This window comes from Equus przewalskii, chromosome 15, assembly GCF_037783145.1.
Source record: "Equus przewalskii isolate Varuska chromosome 15, EquPr2, whole genome shotgun sequence".
In the NCBI taxonomy this organism is placed as follows: Eukaryota; Metazoa; Chordata; class Mammalia; order Perissodactyla; family Equidae; genus Equus; species Equus przewalskii.
This window is the reverse complement of record NC_091845.1, coordinates 3,448,192-3,462,938: the sequence shown is the minus strand read 5'-3', so window position 1 is coordinate 3,462,938 and position 14,747 is coordinate 3,448,192. Positions and strand designations below refer to the sequence as shown.

The following is a 14,747-nucleotide window of genomic DNA, read 5'->3' as shown; positions in this document are numbered from 1 at the left end:
AAGATGCCTCAGGAAGAGAAAGAGGTCACTGCAACCACCTGTTATAGCTCTTGACTCTGGGTGGGCAAGCGGCCAGCCCAGGCCAGAGGGGATGCATGGATGGGTGGATGGTCAAATGGATGGATGGATGGATGCAAGGAGGGTGGTGTGAAGGAAGAGGGGATGGATGGATGCATGGATGCATGGATGAATGAATGAATGCAAGGAAGAGGGGATGGATGGATGGTCAAAGGATAGATGGATGGATAGATGGATGGATGGATGGAAGAAAGAGGGGAAGGGAGAGAGGGAAGAAGGCTGGAAAGGAAAGAAGGGAGGAAGAGGGAGAGGGGATGAAGAAGAAAGGGGGGTGTGATGGATATGTGAGTGGATGAATGAGTCCATGGGTGGTTAGTTGGAGAGGAGGGTGGGTGGCTGGATGTGTCAGTAGAGGGGTGAGCGGGTGGAGCCGTGTAAACAGGCTGCCTCTACCCACAAAAGATGTTGAGAAAACTTCTGCTAGTAGGACAGACCAGATGAACTCTTGAATGGAGGTCTTACTCTGTGTGGCACAAGGAAGTGAGGCCAATATGAACAGTGACAGGGAGGCTCCTGTCCAGGGCAGAGTTTCCTTAGGTCAGTGGAGACCCGTGATGGAATGGGCAGCCTTTGTAGGTAGTGAGCTTCCTGTCACTGGGGGTACTCAAGCTGAGGCTGGGCAAGGAGCACCCATGGCAGGTAGAAGCCAATCATGGTAGCTTCTGATGAGGAGGAGAGAGAACTTGGGTTCCCAAAGCCCCCAGGGAAACCACAGCCTTTGTAGAATTCCGTCTTGCTTTCAGATAAAAAGTTCTTCCCAGCTTGAGGGACAGACAAGCAGGCAGCTGCTGGTCCTTGCTGTGGGAATCAGGCTGGAATCTGAGACACAATTCCCATCCTGCACAGGCCAGGGCAGGGGCCCAGGGTCAGAGCAAGGCTTCGACCTAGAGCCCTGGGCTCAGGCTCAGCTCTACCCTCCCTGATGGTCTGTGTAGGTGATGCCTCTCTCTGAGCCTCAGTTTCCTCAGGGGTGAAATGGGGGCCATGGCACCCCCTGGACATGACGGTAGTGGCAGCTGTGCATGATGCCCAGGGCCATGCAGGGTCTGGGATCCGGGCCCACCTGCTTTCCGGGGGACTTCCTGGGGGCTGTGGTGGGGAGAAGTGGGTCTGTGAGCACTGACCTTGAGCCGTGACTCACTGTCCCTGGGGGCTCCGCCTGGGAAGCCCCAGCTGCCTGCCCTGGGCTGGGCCTGGGAGCAGCTGGTGGGGGGCGAGGGCGGGGGCTCCAGCTGGGGCCCAGTCTGGAAATGCCCCAGACCCAGGTCAGGCTCAGACCCGAGGCTGCTGGGAGGGGCCCCCAGCCCTTAGCCCGCCTCCGCCTCCCGTCTCCACACAGCAGAGCTGGCTGGCTTTTGTCCCTCCAGTGCTGGGTCCTACAGCCAGGGGGCCATGGTTCAAATCCCATCTCTGCCACTTCCTAGGTCTGTCACCTGGGGTTAGTGACGTCCCCTGTCTGTGCCTCAGTTTCCTCACGTGTAAAATGGAGCTGATAATAAAATCCACTTCATAGGCTGTTGGGAGAATTAGGTGAGCTGGTTCTGGACCTGTCAAGAGCTTAGGCCCGTGTCCAGGGCTCTGCGAGCCTGAGGTCGTCAGGGAGAAGTAAAGGCCAAAGAGGGGCGGGCCGCGCCCAGTGCCGTCACACAGCAAGGAGGGGCCTGGCCGGGGCTGGAAGCTTCATCTCTTACCGGGTGGAGACCCTCGAGGGCCCGCTGCTCTTCCAGGAAGCAGCCGAGATTTTGCCTTTACTTTGTCCCCTGTCCACGCCGAGCTTCCTCCCGGAGCCAGCAGCCCCTTTCTCGCTGGCCAGGGCTGGGGGGGGGGGGGGGCGGGCTGCGGGCTCCGGCGGTGTTGGGTTTAGGCCTCTGGGGAGCTAGGGGAGGATGTGGGCCCGCCCTCGCCTCCCCGCCCACCTCCCTCCCTCCTGGCTCAGCCTCTCGGTCCCAGTCCCAGGCCAGCCCCTGGACACAGGACCGGCTCTGGGCTCCGGCAGCCGCGCTTTCCCTCACCGGGCGGCGGACGCCCCTCACCCGGCCGGCCCGCCCGAGTGACTCACTGCTCCCCTGGCCCCCAGCCACCGCCGTCTCCTGGCAGGAGGCAGGAGGCGCAAGGTTGTGCAGAAGCCACGGGGTCTGCTCTGCGAGGGCCGCCTGGCCAGAGGGTCTGGAGCAGCCAAACGGAGCCGGCGCCCGGAGGCTGGCCCAGGGACAGCAAGGCCGGTGGCTGGGACCAGCAGTGGCCTGTGGGACTCGGTGCCTCCCCCTCTCCTCTGGCTTTTGGGACTTTTCTTTCTTCTTCCCACCATGAAGAAGGAAGTGACCTGAGAGCCAGCAAAGAGAGCCAGCCCCTGGCCAGGAGGAGACCAGTGTCGGAGGGCTGTGGCCGTGGGCCGCGGGCAGCTCTCTCCTCCTCCTAGCCAGGCATGAAGGGAGGTGGCAGCGCCGTGTGGAGCCTCATGTGGAAGTACTGCATCTCCGTGAGGACCCTCAGGTATGGGGGGGCCGTGTGTGGATGAAGCACCTGGCGAGTCAGGGCCAGCAGCGCAGCTCCGGGAGGGCCAGGGCAGCTGGGGGAGCAGGGGTGGAGGGCAGGAAAGCCATGCCTGGCTCTCCGGAGAAACCCAGAGTCTGCACTGGGAAGGGAGGCGGGCAAGCGGAACAGGGGGCAGGGAGTGGGTGGGGGCTTGGGTGGGTCCTGGAGGTGCCAGCGGCAGGTATAGCATGGTTGGCAGACTGCCCAATGTGCACAGGACCTGGCGTTTGTCGTGTAACACACTGGCACTGGGCACAGCTGTGTGACCTTCGTCCTGTCCCCTACCACCTCTGAGCCCATTACCCATCAGTGAAATGGGACTCACATGTGTCCCTTAAGGGCTCAGTGTAGGGCTGTTTCCTAGACTGTCAATGGCAGTTGCCTGGTGGCAGAGAGCTCAGCCCAGACCCAGGCACCAGGCCGCCCAAGTTGACACCGGCCTTGGCGTTGTCAGCGGTGTGAAGTGGCGTCACCTCTGCCCAGTTTCCCACCTGCAGATCCTTATAGGATTAGTGTGAGGATTAAAGGAGGTGACAAACAAAGAACAGGGCTGGCACAGTGCCAGGCGCGATTACGGCGGCTGTGACCTCAGCCAGACAGCTGGGGAGGTGTGCCGGTGCCGTGGGGGTGAGAGGGGGGCGGAGCAGAGCCCAAGCTCCTTGCTCCCCGCGGAGAGACAGCCTCTTCCCGGGTTGGCTCCTGCCTCTGCGGCAGCTGAAAGGGTTCAGACCAGGGAGTGGGAAGCCGGATCCTGTGTGACCCCAAGCGGGCTTGTCTCAGTCGCCTCGTCTGTGTGGGGCGTGGGAGAGTGGGCGGGGCCAGGATTTGTACTGGGAGGGGCGCAGAGGCCCTGCCTGTTTGGAAGCCTCTTTTTGAATACCACCTAAGGGCATATTTTTTACTTAAAGGGGAGTTTTACGAAGGGTATGGGATTAGAAGATTGTCTCTTGGAGCCAGCCGGGTGGTGCAGCGGTTAAGTTCACACGCTCTGCTTCTCAGCGGGGTTCACCGGTTCAGATCCCGGGTGTGGACATGGCACTGCTTGGCACGCCATGCTGTGGTAGGTGTCCCACATATAAAGTAGAGGAAGATGGGCACGGATGTTAGCTCAGGGCCAGGCTTCCTCAGCAAAAAGAGGAGGACTGGCAGTAGTTAGCTCAGGGCTAATCTTCCTCAAGAAAAAAAAAAAAAAGATAGTCTCTTTCTTTCTTTCTTCCCACCTTCAGTGCCTGGTGTATACACTACAGAAAACTACCTTCCTTCATTTCTTCCTTCCTTCCCCAAATATTTGTCATAGCTTATGGGAAATACCTATAACAAATTAAATAGTAAAAAATCAGGACCAGGAATTTAAAGCACAATTTAGAGCAGGATGTCATGACCTTGGGAAAAAAATAGAACAGAGTGGAGATATGCAGGGTCCTGAGGTCCTTCTGTTAAGGTGAACATTGCCGAGCTTCCTGGCAGCCAAAGAGAAAGAGGAACCCCACCGCCCAGCTCACTCTCACTGTGCTAAAAAGCCGTCATTACAATGGCCACCGTTGTCCCTGCTGCTGGGTGGGAGTGTCTGGGACCCTGGGCCTCAGCCTGGACGGGTGGGTGGTTGTGAGTGGGAGGCGTTTCGGGACAGTCCTCAGTCCCGAGCAGGCTTTAGGAGAACAGAGCGGCCAACGAGGGCAGAGGCGTTCTCTTGGATGGGCGTGCGGCTGGCTGTAGGAATGGAGAGAGGAAAGCTCGCCGCTGGAGTGAGTGGGTGGCCTCCTGTCCCTCCTTAGACCCTGGGATAGACCTCCTCGAGCTGGCACCTTGGAGGGCGGACCAGGCGGGGGGCGAGTCCCGGGCTTGGGCAAGCGCCCTGTGTGCCTTTCTCTCCAACCGCAGCTGGATTTTCCTGCATCTCATCCTCTCCCTCGGTTTCCGGGGATTGGCGCTCTGGAAACCTCGGGGCTTGTTTACAGGATGCAGCGGGCTCCGCACTGGGAGGCCCGGCTGTGCTGTGCCAGGGGCTCAACCCCTCTGAGGAGGAGGAGCCAGCCTAGCAGAGCCCACAGACTGGCCTCAGTGTGCCTCAGTTTCCTCATCTACCAAGTGGGGATGATTGCAGAGCTGTGACAGGGTCGTGTGGTATAGCCTTGCGTGGCGTGGCTCGTAGGGAGTGCTTGCTGAGTGTTTGTGGCCACTGGTAGCCAGACGGTGGCCACAGGCAGTCCCGCTTCGAGGGCCGGTGTGAGCGGGATGGCCGCCTCGCCGTCAGTGGCGGAGGAGCAGTCGGTCTGGGGACGGGTACCGTAATTGGCACTGGGTTTGCCCCAAACCCCCACTTAGCACCCGTAAGTACAGGGCCCCTCTGTGGTTAGCTGGGAGGATGGGCTGTGGGGGCTCCAGGAGACGTGCTGTGCTCTCCAGACCCCTAACCCATTTTGTTGGGGACCCCAAGAGAGCTAAGGCCACTCCCCAGGACAGACAGACAGACACACATCCAGAGCAGGCCCTCAGTGGGATCCCTGCCCCCTCAGCTGCCAGGGGAGACCTGAGTCAGCAGGTCTGCGGCCCGAGGCGGGGCTGGCGGCCGCCACAGGGACAAATTGGAGGGTTGCGATCAGAGCGCATAGTTTTCCACTTGCGTCTTCAGATTCCCCTCCGAGCGAGCCTGTCGCCCCTGGCCGGGTCCGTGCACATCTGGAAAAGCGCGAGGTGCGTGTGGGGAGCAGGCTGCCGGCCGGCCCTGGCCCTCTGCCTGGGGGTTCCGTGGCTGCAACCAGGAAGCTGGGGGCAGGGTCTCTGGGACTTTGGCCTGAGGTCTCTGAGAGGGGACCCTCCAGCTCTGGCCCATCTGCTGGACAGAACAACTTAGGAGCTGGCACAGCGGGGTCCAAAGGCAGCAACGGTAGGTTGTTCAACGTACAGTCTCGGGCATGTTGCTAAACCTCTCTGGGCCTGTTCCCTCGCCTGTGTGGTGAGGAGAGCAGTGCCAGCGGGCGGGCTTCCTGGGCAGATCCTGAATGGGTTCTGTTGGCTCGGTGCCCAGTGGAGGGCGTCCCTGTGGCCCTGTCCCCTTCTTCCCTCTGAGTCCCCGTGGCGGGCAGAGCAAATAAGAGCAGCCTGAGTCTGAAACCCAGCTCAGCCCATCTGCAGCCCCAGTGACTTCTGTTCTGAGATTGACCCTTAGGGCCTGTGGGCCTGCCCGGGCGGGTGGGGGAGGAGCTGTGGAGCAGCCCTCTCTCTGAGCATGCACCTCTGGGTCCCTGTCTGTCACAGGCCTTAGTCTGTGGTACTCATAGTCCTCAGCCTCTGGGGTCAGGCAGGAAAATCACTTTTGCATCTGGTGTTATTTTGGAAACGAAACACAGTTTTGTGCCTTGAGGGCCAGTGGGGCATTTGAGCTGCCTGGTGGGCAGGGGCAGCCTACTTGGGGTGTGGGACGGAGTTGGGGGAACCTGCTGAGCAGACCCTGGCCCCTCCCCCTCCCACCCGTGGTGCATCTGGGGAGGAGGGCTGGGGAGCAGCTGGCAGCCAGGCTCCGGGAGCTTCCAGAGAGCTTCCCAGACAATTAGCCATCTGATGCCCCTCGGTGGGGGGCCCCGTGCGCACACCTCCTGGGACAGGGAGCTCACCGCCTCACAGCCTGGGCAGCTCTGACCTCGGGAAGTCTTTCCTGCTTGGAACTGGCCCTCTCTTCCTGTGATATCTCCCTACACAAGCGCACACACTGGGGGGCTGGTTCTGTGCACCGACCCCACCCCGTCTGCCGCTGTGTCCTGGCGCAGCCTGCAATGGTCAGGACTCCTGAGGCTGAGGATGGGTCTCCAGTCCCCACCTCACCTCCTTCCCCTTCTGGACAGGCCCTGGCTGTCCCTGCCCCTCTCTGGGCAGGCCCAGAGCCAAGTACAGTGTAGGGCAGGAGGTCCTGGGCTGGGTGGAACCAAGCAGCTCCGGCCCTGGCTCTGGGCACTACCCAAAGCACACATGGGTTCTTCGGGAAGCTGCTTTACCCCTTCACTCCTGGGACTCCCCACCACCTCAGCCCTGCAGGCCTGCCCTCCCCTCCCCACCCTGCCCCTGGCTGCTCTCTTGCCCATTCCCATCGGTCTTTGCGTGGGAGTTGAAGACCCGTACTGTGCCTGGCACCATGGCAGGGGCTCAGTAGACCTCCTCACGTGCAGCCAGCTAACATGCACCCTGGAGGCGCTGCCCACCCGATAGAGGGGAGCCTGGCTGATTCGTTTCCCTCCAGGTCGTTGGTGAGGAGGGCGCTCACTCGGCGAGGTTGGCACTTGTCCTCAAAGAGCTCAGAGCCAGGCAGAGAGACTGCGTGAGCACAAGCAGCCCCGCCGACAGTGGAGAGGCTGAGCACCTCCGGTGTGCCAGGCCTGTGCTAGGCCCTGGGCACACAGCAGTGAGTAGGCGGACCGCCCAGGCAGGAGAGAAGCAAAACAAACAGATGAAGATGTCTAACAGTCAGAGGCCAGAGGATAAAACTGGGAGAGATGAGAGAGTGATTGGGGCGGAGGGGGCCGCGGGAGCTGGCGGGTCAGGAAAGGCCCTTCTGAGGTGTCCATTGACTGAAGAGTGGAAACGCTCATTGTGGTGCCTCCCTACAGTGGAAGGTTAGGCAGCCATGAAAAGGAATGCCATGCTGACACGTGCTACGATGTGGACCAACCTGGACCACGTGCTCAGTGAGATGCACCGGGCATGAAAGAGCAGAGCATGTGGCTCTGTCCATGTGAGTGTCCACAGGAGGCAAGTCCACAGAGACAGCAAGTGGATAAGTGGTTGCCTACGGCTGGGGCAGGACAAATGGAGAGTGACCACTTAATGGTCAAAGTTTCTTCTGGGGAAGATGAAAATGTTCTAAACTTAGATGGTGGTGATATTTGCGCACTCTGTGAGTATACTGAAGTTGTTGAACTGTACACTTTCAATGGATTTTATGGGATGTGAATTATATCTCAATAAAACTATTTTTTAAAAAAGAAAGGCCTGTTTTGGGGGTGGCCTTGAGTTGAGAGTGGTAGGAAGGAGTGAGCTCATGAAGACCTGGGGACGAGCATGCCAGGTAGAGGAGTGAGCAGGTGCAAAGGCCCTGAGGTGCCTGCATGCCCGACATGTTTGAAGAACTCAGAGGAGGCTGGGCAGGGCCTGGGAGGGGAGGAATGTGTAGCCACCATGGTCGGCAGGGCCAGCTCCTTTCGAGGGCTCAAGAGCACCCTGGGGCAGGGGAGAGACAGGCGGGGTTGAGCAGGATGGTGACACGATGTGCTTTCTGTTTTAAACAATCCCTGGAGCTGCTGTGAGGCAATGGGACTGTGGAGAGGGAGGGGCGGGCTGAGGGGACCCAGAGACCAGTCAGCGGCGGTGACCACTGTCTGGAAGAAGGACGATGAGTGATGCCAAAGGAGACAGACTGGCAGACTGGCAGTGGGAGTTCAGCCGGGGACCAGAGCCCTGGGGGAGGGGCCCAGGCATGGTCTCCAGGAATGGGGGTGGCCGGCAGAGGGGCAGTGGTGAGAGGGCTCCCCAGGTGACCCCACTGGTGCGGGATGGAGAGCTGAGTGCATGGGGGCCTCAAAGATGCGCTCCCCTCCCCCAGGTCCTGTTGGGGCCAGAGCTGCCGTCAGAGTCAGTAGGGCGGCCTCTCTCCAGGGCCACCTGTCATGTGCCTTTGTCCGGCCTGCTCAGGCTGGCCCTCAGTGAGAGTGTCAGCACCCGTGTGACCAGAGACCCAGCCAGCCCGGTGCCCGAAACTCGAGTGGCCCCGAAACGCGATCAGCCGCCAGAGACTGGCTGGGCAGGGAGCTGTATTATTTATTGACTGGAGCCTCTGGGCCTGCTGGGTGAGGCCATTCGGACTGGCCAGGTCCTGAAGGAGCCCTCGGGCAGTGTCCGGGGCCCAGGCGTAGGGGGGCGGGGGCCCCAGGGCGCCTGGCACCCTCTCCCCGGGGCGTGGCTTCCTGGACACCGGCTGAGCAGGGAGGAAGTCAGACGTCAGGCTCCACAGGGGGAGGGTCCACAGCTGGTCCCCCGGGGCCGCTGGGCAGGCCCGTGCCTCTGCCGTGCCTCCAGGAGCACCTCCGCCCTCTCCCCCGGGACACTGTGAGTACCAGCGCCTGTCGGGGGGGCAGGGGTTTGGCCGCCTGAGAAGCCTGTGGGGCTGCCCACCGACCGACCTACCGGCAGGGCAGCCTGCGTGGTGCGGTCTCCGCGGCTCTCGTCGCCTTCCTGCTCTTTCTTGGAACAGTTTTTCTACGCCCTCCCCTCGCTGCCTGGATGGCACGCAGGCCGCCGCGCTCCGGACCCCAGGTGTTTCCCGCAGCTGCTGGAAGGGCGGCCTGGGCTGCAGGAGGGAAGTCCTTGCCTTTCGCTCCCCTGGGCGTTAGACGGGCCCCAGGCTGGGAGGAAGGTCTGGGGCCCCTCAGCCCCCTCAGGCCGATTGGTTCTTTGCCTGGGGCTCTCACAACCACCCTGAGAAAGAGGGACTCTTGGCCACGCCCATTCAACAGCTGGGTAAACTGAGGCCTCCAGAGGTCACACAGCTGCCCTGGGCCCGGAGTGCAGTGGGTACAGTCTCCTACCCACTGCTGCTCCTCACCCCGAGGAGCGTGGACTTTGAGCCCTGGGCGCTCGGGCAGAGCGAGTGGAAGCTTCCCCAGGCTCCAGGACCTAGGATTCCCGACCGTCTGGCAGTCCATCGAGGTCAGCTTTGTGCTGAGAGGATGCTGCCTTGGGCAGGTCTCCCCAAACACTCCCTGGGTCATGTCCCCCTCTGTGCAGTGGCCCAGTGTGTCCCATCAGGAGCCCCCATGAGGCGCTGATGACTTCAGCTCCTTTCTGAAATGATCAGAGTGGGGCGTTGAGGACCTGCAGATCTCAGGGCCAGGAGGGACTAGGGGCAGGGTCCCCTGGTAGATGGGCAGCCCTGGACACACGGAATGAGATTCGGTGAGGCTGTTTGGTGCTGTCCCTCGGGAAATCCCCTTTAGCGAGACGGGGAACTGGGGCCATCTGCGCCTCGGAGATTCCCTACTGACTCTTGCTTCCCCATCTAACCTCCCAACAATCCTGGGAAGGAAATAACTGTCACCATTGGTTATGTGGCGACTCAGGCCCAGGTGTCAGGACACCTGTGCAATGTCCCCAAACGGGCAAGTTGGGGAGCTGGGGCCTGAACTCGGAGTGAGTCCCACCCCCTCAGTGTGTCATGCAGCCTCTGGAAGTGGGGGAACAGGGGTGAATGATCTCCTGACTGCCTCATCACTGGGTCTCAGTTTTTCCGTCTGCAGTGGCTCTGACTCCAGTGTAAGGAGGGCTGTCTGTCCCACTGGCCTCAAGAGCCGGGGCTGGGGTCAGGGGTCAGGGGAGGCTTGGCTGTGGGAGTGAGAGCTCCCAGGGCTGCTGTCCCAACATGGGTCACCAAAGGCTTCCTCTGACCCATCCGTGGAGCTCCCTGATGACCCCAGTGAGCCAGGGGGCCATGAGAGGACCGCAGGTGGTGAGGCAGCTCAGGGCCCAGAGCTCCGGCCCCCAGCTCAGTGGTCTCCAGCCCTGCCTTTGTTGGGCTCTGGGGTGTAAGCTGAGGAGCCGGGGACCCACCAACGCCTTTCTGAGGGGGAGGCCCATTCTGTCCTGAGGGTGGGGCAGAAACAGTGTGACCAGGAGCCACGACAGCTGGGCTCTGGGGCAGGCATCCCTGCTGGCTTGCTGGGGCCCTCAGACAAGCTCCTTTCCCTCCGAGGCTGCATGTCCTCACCTGCGATCTGGCTGGCTGGAGTCGGGAGCCTTGAAGCACTCCAAGACTCCGTGCAGAGTTTCAGGCTCATTATGTGTTCATGTATTCGGTCATCAGACAAACGTTCATTGAGCACCTATGTGTGCCAAGCACTGTCTTGCCTTCGAAGATACAATAGTGATAAACAAACCAAATAAAAGGCAGGAGAAGGGGGCAGGCAGCTGGGGAGGGGCTCCTGGCCCACGTGTTTTATTTTCATGGCTAGATATGGCCCATTAGAAAACAAAGCCAGCCAGCGCGCCAGATTCATCACCTCACAGACGTCACTGCTCAGGGTGAAGTGGAGTTAACAGATTAAAAAGTGGGTGGATGTGAAGTCAGTGTGCAGAGCAGCTGGCGGCCCGAGAGGGCCAGAAGCCCGCGCAGCTGTGGGACTCCTGGGGCTCTAAGCGGATCATGGCGAACGGGGCTGAGCGTCACTACTGCACAGCCGAGAGGAATCTGGGCTTTGAAGGGACCTGGCCATCCACAGCCACTCCTTCTCCTGAAGCTTCTGGAAGTCCCCAGACCGAGTCCCTGTTATAACATGACCGTCCTCAGCGTGGCTCTGCTGGGAGGTCCTTCACACGCCACCATCCCGCGGGACCCCTCCTGACCCTCCCAGCAGGAAGCGGCTGTGCGGACGTTGGGGTCCAACAGGTGCCCGTCCAGGCCCAGCTCGGCACTCCCCCGTGCGAGGCTGCTCAGGTGGCGCCTTCCCCAAGCCCAACTCATGTGAGCACAAAAGGAGATAGTTTCATGGTCACCAAATAAGTTCCGGTTGGTGGCTCTCTCCTCCTGCCCCTTCCCTTGCCGCACCTTGAAGAGCCCATGTCCATGGAAGCACGAGAGTCTTCCTTAGGCCTGGACACTTTCCCAATGACCCTTTCTCCTGGGGATGGGTCTGTGTGGGGCACCGAGTCCAGGGACCTGACCGGCCCTCGCATCTCCCGGAGGCCTGCCAGCCTCGTCCTAACCGGAGCCCCCTCCCCTGGGCTTGGAGCGAGTAGAGGCTGTGTGGGACCCCTACCCCCACCATCAGAGAGCTGGGGCAGCTCGGCCTGCAAGCCGCCTGCCCAGAAGTGGGCTTACTGCCAAGATGGGAGGACTGGCCAGGCGTGGGCAGAGTGTGTGTGGAGCGCCATGTGGCCCGAGTTGGGGCAGGGGAGGGCAGATGGGAGGGCCCACACTGTGGCCTCTGCTCTCTGAGTCCTGTATGGGCCGGGCCAGTGTGAGGCGCCCTTTGGTCTTCACTGCAAGTCTGTGAGGGAGGGACTGTTAGCCCCGTTTGGCAAATGAGCAAACCAATGTCCAGAAATCCAAATTAATGTGACTTCAGCTGCTTCTGGGAAAGAGGTCAGAGGCCTATGTCCAGGCAGAGCAGGGTGTGCGGGCCGTGCCCAGCTGTCGGCTGGGCCTGGAATCCAGGGCCGGGGCAGGTTTCTGGGGTGCGGTCAGGCTGCTGGAGTAGGTAGAGAGCCCAGACTTTAGTGTGAGTCTCTCAGATCTGTGGCCTTGGGCCTGTCAGGCTACCCAGCCAAGCCACAGTTTGTCAGTGAGGGCCCTTCTAGTTGCAAGTGACAGAAAATCCCAATCAAACAGGCTTATGCAGAAAAGGGGCCTGGTTGGCTCATGGAAGTGAAAAAGTCTAGGCGGTAACTAGCTTCAGGAATGGCTGGATCCAGGGATTTAATTAATGTAATGGGCTTGGACTTTTCGACTCTCCCCTCTGCTTTCCTCCCTACCAGCTTCACTTTGAGGCAGGCTGTCTCCATGTGGGGTCCCTAGCTCTGTGGCTGGCATGGATGGAGTGCTCCTTAACCCTGGGACAGGTCAGCTGCAGGGACCAGGCTGCGGTGAACAACATACTGTTTCTGTCTTGCGGAGGTTGACAGTGCCCTAGAGGAGATGGGACAAGAAAAGAGGAAGTTGCCCCACAGGGCCCTCAGGGCTGACACAGGGGTGGACTCCAAGGCCTGTGAAACCCAGAGGAGGAACATCAGAGTTCAAATCTGGGCGAGTTCCCCAAAGGCTTCCTGGAAGAGGTGGCAGCTGAGCTGGATTTTGAGGGCAAAGCAGGAGCTGGCCTGGGGAATGAGAGGTGAGGGAGCAGGAGCCCTTGGGGCCCGCCTGGGGCTCGGGCTGGTCCAGGATCCGCACACAGTGGGGCTGGCCTGGCTGTGGAGTTCCAGGTGGGGCTCAGAGGTCAGGATGGGTGCCTGTGCAGGGCAAGGGGGCCACTGGGCCTGTGCGTGGGTGAAAAACGGCCTGGCCTCAAGGCTGTGAGGACAGGAAAGAATGAGCAGTTAGTAAGCACCTACTGTGTGCCCATAACTTTGCATCTGTTGGCTCATTCCAGCCACACAACAGCCCCTGGAGGGTCTTCATCTCCAGGTTGCAGAGGATGAAACAGGTGCCAGAACAGTGCCTTTTCTAAAGGAGTCAATCAAACACATTACCCTGCAGACTCAGAATTTGGGACGCACCCATTGGCCAGGCTCAGTGGCGTCTGATCTGCCATCGAGATGCCGCCCATAGCAGGGACATATGGGGAAGTTGACAGGTTCAAAACACTTGTGTATTGAAACACCTTCCCAGCAGACTAACCGCCACGCCTCTGGTCGCAGCGGCAGCCGGAAGCAAGCACTGCATCTGAAACCCACGCCTGTAAAACAAGGGGCCCGGCATTGGTGGGAACTGCGAGGCCAAAGACCCCGTGCCGAAGCGGGTGTGGACAGCCACCTGCTCATGAGCAACCGCAGAAGCCAGCTGGTCCTGAGCTGTAAGCAGCGCAGTTTTAAACCACTTCTGAGCTGCCCCCAAACAGTGTTCATGCACAGCTGAGATCGGCCAAGGGGAAGGACGTGGTGGGAGCAGGAAGATGGGGACCAGATCTCAGCTCCCCACTTGGTTGCTGTAATCCCTTGGGCAGCCCCTACCCCTCTGAGCCTCAGTTTCCTCAACTGTAAAGCGGGGATTGTATTTCACAGGGCGAGGATTAAATACCATTATGTGTGGGCATGCCCATGTGCAATGACATGGCCATGGCTTAATAAATATCAGTGATTATTATCGCCAAGTAAAAGAAATGTCCTCAGTTTGAATAGAACTTTTTTTTTTTTTTGAGGAAGATTAGCCCTGAGCTAACACCTGCTGCCAATCCTTCTCTTTTTGCTGAGGAAGACTGGCCCTGAGCTAATATCCGTGCCCATCTTCCTCTGCTTTATATGTGGGAAGCCTACCACAGCATGGCTTTGCCAAGCGGTGCCATGTCCACACCCGGGATCTGAACCGGTGAACCCCGGGCAGCCCCAGCGGAAGGTGTGCACTTAACCGCTGCACCACCAGGCCAGCCCCTGAATAGAACATTTTTAAAAATTATCGTTTTCGAAACCATGGACTTGAATGGTTCGTCCTTGGGAAATTGTCTGGTCCAGACTATCAGCCCCCTGAGGACAGGTCCTGGGTCATTCAGCCTCTGCCCGTTAGGCCCAGAGTTCAGGAAATGCACTTGATGAGTTAAAACCAAATTTTGAACTTGTCAAATCCCACGTCAATCCAAGGTGTTCATTTCTTAAATGATACAGTGAGACAGAGTTTTTTGAAGAGGAAAATGAAAAAACTGTTGAACTATACCCTAGGATATAATTAGAGAGTGGTGGGAGGCCAGAGGCAGACGCCGCTGGCTGTTCCGAGGGATGGAGGGCTGTTTAGGGAGATTTCTGGGGGAGGTGCCGTCGGAGCCGGGTCTGGAGTGTGAGCAGGAAGTGGCCAAGTGGAGAGAGTGGAAAAGACGGGAAGGGGAACCTGCAGGTTGAGTCCCTGTGGTGTGTTTGGGGAACAGCTGTCAACCTTGGGTGGCCTGGCGCCTGGGAGGGATGAGCCAGAGCTGAGACCAAAAAGGAAGGCAAGTGGGGCCTGGAGTCTAGGGTCCCAGCCTCCTGCTCTGGGCACAGAGGAGCCATCTGAGGTTTTGAGCAGGGAGGTTGTATTAACCGGTACTCTCTTGGTTGAAGTGATAAAAACAAACAAAAAACCCAGACTGTCTTGAGCCAAAAGCTGAATTTATTGTCTTCGATTTCTAAGACAGACAGGGCTTCAGGTACAGTGTGATTCAGGGACTCAAACTGTGTCTCCAGACACCGGTGTCTTTTTCTCTTCTTTCGTCTCTCATGACTTTGTTCCCAGGCGGCCTCTCTTCTCATGATGGCCTCGGCAGCTCCAGGCTTACGATAGTGTTATAGCTAATAACCCCAGCGGAAACAGTTCCTACAGAATTCCCAGAGCAGACACCGGTCTAGCTTGGGTCACATGCCCATCCCTGGACCGACCCCTGTGGCAGGGGCGGAGTCCTCTGGAGTTCAGG

General features: G+C 59.5%; 1 protein-coding gene across 18 annotated transcripts in view; it reads left to right on the top strand.

The window, feature by feature from the left end:
• IQSEC1 (IQ motif and Sec7 domain ArfGEF 1) overlaps positions 1-14,747 on the top strand; it is a 353,973-nt gene that overhangs the window by 222,414 nt on the left and 116,812 nt on the right. For 4 of the 18 annotated variants that reach the window (XR_011526813.1, XM_070574605.1, XM_070574599.1 and 1 more), the window contains exon 1: positions 2,027-2,571. The exons of 11 other annotated variants lie outside the window; for them this stretch is intronic. Coding sequence is in view for 3 of the 7 variants with exons in the window: in XM_070574605.1 (XP_070430706.1) it covers positions 2,504-2,571 (68 nt within the window). In the remaining 4 variants the exon portion in view is untranslated. Of the gene's footprint in view, positions 1-2,026; positions 2,572-8,298; positions 8,710-14,747 lie in introns of those variants that run through there. 3 more of the 18 variants (XR_011526815.1, XM_070574609.1, XM_070574603.1) reach the window with 2 other exon arrangements.